This window comes from Marmota flaviventris, chromosome X (assembly GCF_047511675.1).
Source record: "Marmota flaviventris isolate mMarFla1 chromosome X, mMarFla1.hap1, whole genome shotgun sequence".
In the NCBI taxonomy this organism is placed as follows: domain Eukaryota; kingdom Metazoa; phylum Chordata; class Mammalia; order Rodentia; family Sciuridae; genus Marmota; species Marmota flaviventris.
The window spans coordinates 36,215,528-36,225,493 of NC_092518.1; the positions used below are offsets into that span (position 1 = coordinate 36,215,528).

Below are 9,966 nucleotides of genomic sequence, written 5' to 3' on the forward strand. Positions count from 1 at the left end.
TCCAGGCTACATCTGCCCGTAGTGTCCCTGAACTCATGATCCCTCATGAACTATCTCTTATGCTTCTGGCCCAGACTAGTCCCATCAACTAGCAACAGGGTTTGCTCTTCTGGCCATAAAGATCACCTGCCAGGTGTTTATTACCATTTAGAAGGCTAGGTTGGACACTTCCAAGAATCAAATGAGTGTCTGCCACCCTCAGATGGCTGTATCTCCTCTCCCAAGCCTGCCCCTGCCAAAAAAATTCTCATTTCTGTTTTAAGTTGCTAAGCTTCTTAGCTTTTATTTTGTGGATTGAGCAAGATCCATTCCAGAGTTGCAAAAGATAGTTCCCATGGTTCCACCAACCCAAACACTAAAACTGAGACTTAAGATAGAGGCATGCAGCTGGCCAGCTCCGCATGGGAGATGCCATTTGTTCTGCCAAGTTTCCAGACATGATCTGCCCCTGACATGATGGAAGAGACTACAGCAGGGATTCATTTACATACCATACACATTTCTTTTTTTTTTAAGTATTGTAAAATGTCTTGGAATTTTTTAAATAATTAAAAAAAGAAAGTTATAAATTAACTAGCTATACTCCTAGTATATCTTTGTTTATCCCAAAGGGAGTGATTAAAATTTGCTGACACCTTTAAAAATTATCAGGGAATTATCAGAATGTCCCAAGTTTAATTATTAACAAAGTTTAAAAACCAGAGTGGAATCCAGAGACTTTTAAACATGAATTATTGTGTCAATCATCTACTAATTCTAAAATTCTACACTCTCTATTCTTAGTTTTGGCCATTTTGTCCATTTAGTGGCTTCAACTAAAACTTCTCTGTCATATACATCTGTAACCCCACATCCTTTCTCACACTTCTAATTGCTAGAATTCTCTTCTTCAGTGGCTTCCCAGCACCTCCAACTCTGGATATTCTGTTTTTTTCCCAAACTTGCCCTCTCTCCTCTTCACTTCCCCCTTTTTTGCCAACACCATCCCCATATTCCCAGCCATTGTGTGCATTATTTCTTTGTGAATAAAAAAATCATCAGTGTAGGGACTGAGGTGGGGGCTCAGTGGTAGTGTGCTTGCCTAGCACGTGTGACACACTGGGTTCAGTCCTCAGCACCACATATAAATAAATGAATAAAATAAAGTTTAAAAAATCAGTGCTCTCTGATGAACACAGAAAGAACTAAAATTTGGGGAAATGACATTCAAGCTTCACCATAATTCATTCCATTAATCTTTTTAGTTTTGTCTCCCGCCAGACCCTTCAACTCTCCACACTGAAATTCTTAAAGTTTCCTAAACATGTTAGCATGTTTTTTTTGCATATTTTTTAATTGTATACAAACCATTCTTTAGCTTAAAATGCTTTTGTCATCTAGTATCCTGGTGAATTCATTTTCATTATCTTAAGAGTCTCTTCACTGTCACCTCCTCTGTGAAGTCTTCCCAGATTTTCTTAGTTTGATGTTCCCTCCAATCACCTTCCCTAATTTTTTGTACCAGGGATCGAATCCAGGGTTGCTTAATCACTGAGCCACATCCCCAGCCCTTTTTTATATTTTACTTAGAAATAGAGTTTTGCTGAGTTGCTGAGAGCCTTGCTAAATTGCTGAGGCTGGCTTTGAACTCATGTCCTCCTGCCTCAGCTTCCCGAGCTGCTGGGATTATAGGCATGCGCCACCATGCCTGGCTCTCTAGAACTTTTAATATGGTACTAAAAGCACCTATCATAAGTCATTAGAATTAGTTATCCATGACCCTGTGTCCCACATTCACTCAGGAGCAATGACCCAGTATTACTCATCTTTTATTTTATACAGGACAGGATGTAGGACAGGGAATAAATCTTCATTGAATGTCTAAATAATGAATGGACCCCTCCTGCAGTATGTACAACCTTCTTCTACCTTTAGTGTCTTTTAAAATCGTTTTTAATTGACACATATAATTTACATATTTATGAGATATCACTTATTATCTTGCCACAGGTATGCATTGTGTAATGTCCAAATCGGGGAAGCCTATTTATCTCCCCAAACATTTATTATTTCTTGGTGATGAACACATTCAAAATCCTTTCTTATAACTTTCTGAAATATACAGTGAATTATCATTATCCATAGTCACCCTACTGTGCAATATAATACCAGAAGTCATTTCTCCTGTCAAACTCTAATACCTTATATTTTCCTTATTTGGGTATCTCTTCTCTTTTCTTACATTGACAAGTCTTCCAGGACAAAAACAGCATGATCCATTTATTAATCCCCTACTAGAGCCTCCCCTAATGTGTATTGTCTGAATAAGTGTGTAAAACTCATATGGAGCCTTGTGCCATATTTTAGACTTTGCATTGCTATTAATCACACAGTATTTCATTTGCCCTTCATGATGATCCTAAAATCTAGCTATAACTAACTGGTGTTATCCCCATGGAGCAGATAAAAAAAATTGAGTAAGGCAGAGCCTTGAAACTCCACTTCTTTGATTCTTAGAACAATGGCTATTCCATATAATGTTGTCAACAAAAGACATGTTTATTCATTAGTCCCTGGTTTTGATCAGAGTTCGGGGGTGAATGTAGAGATTTACTACTTGTGAAAAACAGCTAAACTCTAATCTATGTCTCCTGTATGAGTCTAACAGGAATACTTTGAGTGAGCTTGAAGATCTGTAGTATGAATCAGAAAGGGCAATATAACCCACGAAGCTTACAGTGGGTAAGAAAAGGACTTCAGAGACCTAGAAATAGAACATTCAGTTTCTGTAAGATAGAGGCTGGGGTGGTGGCTTAGTGGTACAGCGCTTACCTAGCATGTGTGAGGCTCTGGGTTCTATTCTCAGCTCCACAGATAAATAAATAAATAAATAAAGGTCCATTGACAACTAAAAAATATTTTTAAAAAAAAGATGAGATGCTGTGCAAGGAAACATTAAGAGACTCTTAGTAATATTTTCTAAAACCTATTTCTAAGAGTCTAAATTCCTCTGGAAGAGAAGATGTCAAAAATACCCAACGAACACTGAATCTATGCACAGCTTCAATGATCTCAGCATGCTGTGTTTGTGGCCTCATGTACCTCTATCACCAGGCCCTCAGTCTGGCATGGGAGTTTTTTCAGGGCTGGCTAGACAGAAGTGGTAGCCTGAGATCTGACCCAAAGGTGAGGAGGGCAGCACCCAATATCCAACCATGGATTTCTTCTCCAGGTACAAGAGTCTGGTCACCTCTGCCCTGCCTCCTCACAAGGAGCAAGATTACTTGAGATCTGGTGAGACCACATATCTTTGAGTTCCTGAGGTATTGTTATTTAAATACCAGGAGGCCATGAAAGTTAAGTCAAACCACCGGAGATGGGGGGAGTCTGTTAAACTAGCTGGGCTGAGAGCATTGCTTATTTCCACTGACACCCGCTCCCCATACAATCTGCCCGCCCCTCCTAAGAGGGTACATTCCCCCACTGACTCCATCCCACCTGTCTTCTGTGTTTGGGGGTTCTTCCTGTGTGCACAGCCTCCCTGTGGCCTAAGGGGCAGCCTCTATCCCCATCTTTGCCAAATATGGGCTAGGCCAGAGAGCCCAGTTGCAGCTTGGCCACCCTGCACTTTGGGTGAGGGGAAAGAAGCAGGGGAGGGGTTATGAGAGAAGAGGCATTTGCCAAGAAGGCCCTGCAGGCTCAGGTAGACCCAGGACGATCAGGGAACCACAGAGAATCTGGGGAATCTGAAAGGTCTTTGACAATCCATAGGCCCCGGGCCTACCCCCCTTCCTGTTCAAGGTCGTTTTCCCAATTCCAAGATAACAATACGTTGTGGTGCTTGCCTGCTCCATACGAGGGTTGGGGATAAGTCAAACTGAAACAAATGACTGATCTTTGCGGCAACGCCCAACAGGTGTCTCCCACCTCCCCGCCCGATTACCCCTCCCTTCGAAAACTGCAGCCAGCTCAGGCCTGGCAGTCTTCTGCAACAGGAGTTCAAAGCCTGGGCCAGAGCCTCAACAGGCTTCCAGTCCCGGACTGTGTGCAAGGGCGTGCCAAATCCTTCCCTCACAGAGCTCAGGACCTGCTAGATCCCCGCCGGTGCACAGAGAGTCCGAGACTCCGGGATCAGCCTCCGCCCGGCCGCCACCCTACGCCTCACCCTGGCGGCCACCTGTTCCAGCGCGCGCAGCGGCCACTGACCTGAAATTCCGCCCCCCACCACGACCACGTCGTATTTGTTGCACATGGTGCTTGCCCCGCTCGGCGCGCTCCGGGTACCAGCTGCTCGGGTGTTTGGGCCTCTGCCCCCGCCCGCACGCTGCACGTCACCCCCGCTCGCTAGCGCCTTGGGCTGAGCCGCTATATTGCCGGCCCCCGGGTGCCCGGTCGCACAGCCCCGCCCGCCCGGCAGCCAACGCGCAAGCCGGGTTGGAGCGCTGGGCCACCGCCCCCGCCAGCAGATCCGCCGCCCAGGCCTGGGGAGGGCGGGGGCCCGGGTGGAGACGTGACAGGGGCCCTCAAAGAGTCCCTCCCCCGGGGCCACCACCCCATGGCCTTCAGCATGGTATTTCCCAATCAGCTTCCCTAATATGCAACTGAGCTTGGGGGCAGGGAGGATTGCAGATCGGGTTGTGTTCCTTCAGCTCCCCAATTATTCCTGGGCATAAAGCAAATAATTACAAATACTGAGTGCTTTCCAGGTACCAGTCACTATGCTAACTGCTTTTCGCAAGAATCGGTTCAACCTTACAAGGAACCATTTTACAAAGGAGGAAAGCAAATGAATTAGTTGTGAGTAAAAAGCCCGAAAGGAAAAGAAAAAGAAAGCCATGTATCAAAATATCACACTGAACCCCATAAATATGTATAATTAAAGTAGATTTATTACAACAAGGAAGATTCTGCTAATCAATTTGATCCACCACAAAGGATTACCATTATTCATGGCAGATATGTGGGTGGGATTCCCAGTCTACCTCAGCCTCCTTCCAAACACCTACTTCTTAACCCATTCCCTGTGCAATTAACTGAGGCTCCTCCTTAGCGTTGCAAATGTAGCAACCTTAAGACACTTAAATTTCCCAACCTTTGTCAGTAATCCAAACAGCAAGCTGTGGGGGTGTAGCTCAGCTATAGGAGGCTGGCCTAGCATGCTCAAGGTCCTGGGTTCCATCCCCAGCACTGCAAAAGGTAAAAGAAAAAAAAAAAAAAACACACAACCAACTGCAGGTTAAACAACCCAGTAAGTCAGACCCGCAGCATTGGAAGCTGTTGAGGTTGTACCCAGGAGGTGGTGGTGTCAGGGCAGAGGCCTTCAATGGGTAACATGCCGGAGTAATCCTGGGATGTGGGTCTGAGGGCTCTGGCTTTTCCAAACAGGTGCAATTCAATGGGGTTATAGGTCGCTCAAATTGAGGTGGCTCCAGGTAAAACAGGGGCATATTTCTTCAGAGCAATAAGAAAGCCATCTCTGAGAACTAAAAGTGGGAAGAAGCAATGTAAGATGGCTTTTTGAGAAATAATTGGGTGATCTGGGTGGGGCAGCACACACCTGTAATCCCAGTGACTGGGGAGGTTGAGGCAGGAGGATCCCAAGATTGAGGCCAGCCCCAGCAATTTAGCAAAGCCCTAAGCAACATGGTGAGATCCTGTCTCAAAATAAAAAAATTTAAAAGGCTGGGGATGTGGCTTAGTGGTAAAGCACCGCTGGGTTTCAGCCCTGGTACCAAAAAATCAAATAAATAAATAAAACCAGGTGTGGTGGTGCATGCCTGTAATCTCAGTGACTCAGGAGGCTGAGGAAGGAGGATCACAAGTTCAAGTATAGCCTGGCCAACTTAGCAAGACACTGTATCAAAATAAAAAAAAAAAAGTGAAAAGGGCTGGGGAAGTGGCTCAGTGGTAGAGTGCCCTGGGTTTAATACCCAGTACGAGAAAAGAAATTCAAAAATTGGGTGAAGTGCTTCCATTCAGTTTGGGGAAGCTGTGAATCTGGGAAAGACTGGCTACAGGGAATTGCTGATTTGATAAGAACTTAGAGTAAACCTCTGCCTCTTCCACACTGTCCCACTCCCTGCACCCACCTGCTACCAAGGAATCCCGAGCTTCTGTTGCCCTCAGGCAAAGAGAGAATTGGGGTACTTCTTGGTTAAAAAGTTATAGCAGAAAAAGTTTCGGTCCAGCTGTGACTTAGATTCTAGAAACTTGTACTCCCTGTGCCTGAACCCTGAGCCCCACCCCATGTCCCCACTGCAAGGAGTGAAGTTGCCTCACCCTAAAGACAACCTGTGCTGACTTCTTCCTCGCCATGCTGTAACTGGTCCTCCTTTGCCCGGGAGCCCTGAATCTATGAGCTCTTTAGTGATAAGCACTGTGTTCCCTCACCTAGCCTGCAAGTGAATCACATGTCAAATGGGTTGGGGTAGATGGAGAGGATTCTTATAGGATCTATTTGAAATCTCTTTTGCTTAGTCTCAGCAATGTGAAGTCAGACAGGGGACTAGGAATCTAAGAGTTTGAGTCTAAGGCAAACTGACTATCCCTTTTCTATGTCCACTGGCAACAAAGGCAAGAGAGGGGCCACTATTCCATAGTGCTTGGAGAAAACTCACTCGCACATGGCATTATTTCCCAGACAAAGGTAATCAGTTACTCTCTGAGGTAAAATAAAAAATGAGTTAAATTAGAACAAACCTTGGTAGTAGGGAAAACAGGTGCTTCCCTTTCACTTTTCTACCACACATGGAGTAACATGTAGTCCTCATCAGAAGCCAGGCAGATTCCAATGCCATGCTGTTAGACTCCTGGAACTGTGAGTCAAAACAAATGTCTTTCCTTTATAAATTACCCAGCCTCTGGTATTTTGTTTTAGTAATAGAAAACGGACTAATTCAATGTCTGTTTCTTAGATCAGCATTTGTTGAACACTTGCTATGCTGAGCCCTGGGGAAGAGAAGAAGATGGGAGCTGCCCTTACTCTCATGGGGCTCATGCCCCATCAGGGAACAGATCGAGGAAGAATAGTCAAAAGTGTAATTCTAAATGTTGCTCTGGAGCATATAGAGGATTAGATAACCTAGCCAAGGCAATCATGGAGGACTTCCAGGAGAAAATGAGATTTCTGCTGGGGTGACTAGGAAACAAATGTTTAGGGAGTATTCAATTACTGAGGAACACCAGTGTTCACACAGGCAGAGTGAACATCGAGTATTATATAGGGAGGCAAATCTGAGACTGGAACATTGGAAGATGTGGACATGTTCTGGTGCAGAAAAAAGCACCTTTGACCACCTTTAGGACTTCTCATAAACACCACAAAATTAATAGAGAATAATGTAACAGTGAATGATTAACAATGAATAAAATGATAGGAAGCATCATTTATTTGTGTGTGTATGTGTGTATCTGCCTTCTGTTCCCAACCAGATCATAAATTCTTGCAGGAAAGGATAATGCAGCATCTTTTATTCATCCATTCAAGAATAACTTATTGAGCACCAAGTCCATGTCCGCATTGTGACCATCGTTAGAAATTTTCTATTATAAATTAAAAATGATGCTAATCCTGGGAAATGAAAATGGATAATTACAAGAAACCTAATTCAATGTTCCAATGAAGCGATGCTCAACACCTCTAACCAAAATGCTGTTTGCACCAGTAGTGTTTATCTGCCTTTTCGACTTCATGAAATCCGTGTTTCTTTCATCAATTAAAATGAACATGCTTTCCTTTTTTTTTCATTAGAAAATTGCCAAAGAGATAAAATGTCCTTATTACTTCATTCTTGCTGTCCAGCTTTTCATTAACGGATATTTCAGTGAGTCTGTTATGATACTGCTGAAGGTTTCAATAAAGAGGCAGGCTGTGCAGAACAGAGTTCACCAGATATCATCTAAGTTGTACATTTTACTTTTTTTTTTTTTTTAATTCTGGAAGCTTCACAGGAGACAGCAGAAAATTTGTTTTAAAATTAGATTTTTTAGAACTTACCAGTTTCTTTTCCCCCAAACACTCTGTTAATCTTTTTTTAAACATACATTGAGGGATAAAATAATGAAAGGGCCTAGTCATTGCAGCCCACATAGCTCTTTAATAACACATGGAAGTGTTGTAAGACCCCTGGTTCTGTGCAATAAAGTATCCATCATCTGCTTGAATACTAATCTGAGTGTCCAAATTCACTCCTTGGGGGCAACAAGAAGGCAATGGGGACCCTTGCATGGATCAAGACGTTACTTTCACACCCAAAATGTTGCTTAATGGAGAATTTCTTCCTCAAGCAGCCTAAAAGTTGGGAGGACCCTAATAAAATCTAAGTCAATGTCCTTCCCAGGAAGCTGAAGTAGATAACCCAGATCCAACTCAAAAGTCCATATACTGGTTTAAGATGCCAAAGGAAAGATTTACCCCAGAGCCTGAGGACTTACTTTAACAGCCTGAAAGCTTTGTGGCTTCCATGAGGTGGTTTATTGAGACACAGTTGAGATGGACAGAAAAATGATTCTTTCTACCCAAAGAACACAAATATAGCCCTTTTCCTCATGACCTCTTCATCATAGTATAAACAGAACAAGGAACACAGCGGCACAACAAAAAAGGGCTGATTCCTCAATATATGTAGTCAGGCGGAGACACCAAGCTACAGGACTGCTGAATGACAGAAGTCATTTCCAGGCATGTTGTAGAGAATGTTGAAGCAAAAAAGACCTTATTTGATTATAAGTGTTAATCAGTCTGTGAATTGATTCACAAGGACTTTTTACAATGACTAATGTCAAGACTAAGAATATTTCTACAAATCATAAAGGATTTTACAAAAGAGTGACCTATTAGAACAGATGATGTGACAAGAACTTTATGGGGCATACAGAGGAAGGGGAAACATTCAGCTGACACACATGAGAAAAATTAGAGTAGATGTTGCCTGAAAACATCAGGTTAGAGCTTTCACCAATTATTTTCATAAACTAGTACTTAAAAATTAATATTAGAGCCACACCATATACTGATTATTGATTGTTGAATACAGTTATTCTCAATATTTTTTCTGCTTTTTATAACTCTAATTTTATAGTATAAGTTCATGGGTACATAATCAATTCTTTGGTTTTATTTACATAGCTTTGATTAAATAGTCTTTCCATATTTAATTATAAATAGATATTTACATCATGTAGACTCCATGATTGCAATTAAGAGACTGGTGACCATGGTAATTAAATAAGAAGAGAAGTTTATTTTCTTATTCCTGGCTGAGAGGGCTAATCATCAGCAAGTCCAAGTCTTGATTAGAAGATTGGACATATTAGCCCCATCTCCCAACTCCGCATAGGGGTGATAGACTGAAGACTAAATCAATCAATAATGGCCAATGATTTGATCAATCAAGTCAATATAATGAAACCTCCATAAAAGCCCTGAACAATGAAGTTAAGACAGTTTGAGTTGACAAACACATCCTCATGTCTCAAAATATCTTATTGTACTATGCTCACCCTTCTTCTGTTGATAATGTGCCTATATGATGAGATGAAGTGAGGTGAATGATGTAGGTATTGTTACTTAGTATCAGGCTACTAAGTGAGAGTTACTTGCACACAAGCCCTGTAACAGATCTTATAACCAAGGTGGTCACTAAATGATTAACAGTCAGGGAACATATATGGTATGGATACATTGGACAAAGGGATGATTTTCATCTTGGGCTGAATGGAACGTGATGAAATGAGATTTCATCACACAATTCAGAACAGTGCACAATTTAAAACTCATAAATTGTTTATTTCTGGAATTTTCCAATTAATATTTTCAGATGTTGGTTGAATGTAGATAACTGAAACCACAGACAGCCAAACTGCAGACAAGGGGTGACTATCATGTGTATGTGTACCTGTGCACATGTATAATTAAAATCTCTTTTCACTTGCAGCAGCTTTTCCAGTGATTTATTTTGACTTTCCACAAAGTTCTGAAAATAGAGA

General features: G+C 42.3%; 1 protein-coding gene across 1 annotated transcript in view; it reads right to left on the reverse strand.

Moving 5' to 3' along the window:
• Positions 1–4,365, reverse strand: part of Maob (monoamine oxidase B) — a 117,076-nt gene extending 112,711 nt beyond the window's left edge. The window contains exon 1 of the mRNA XM_027927386.2: positions 4,186–4,365. Within this exon, the coding sequence (XP_027783187.2) occupies positions 4,186–4,231 (46 nt within the window). The 5' untranslated portion in view covers positions 4,232–4,365. The remainder of the gene's footprint in view (positions 1–4,185) is intronic.
• Positions 4,366–9,966: the final 5,601 nt, after the last annotated feature.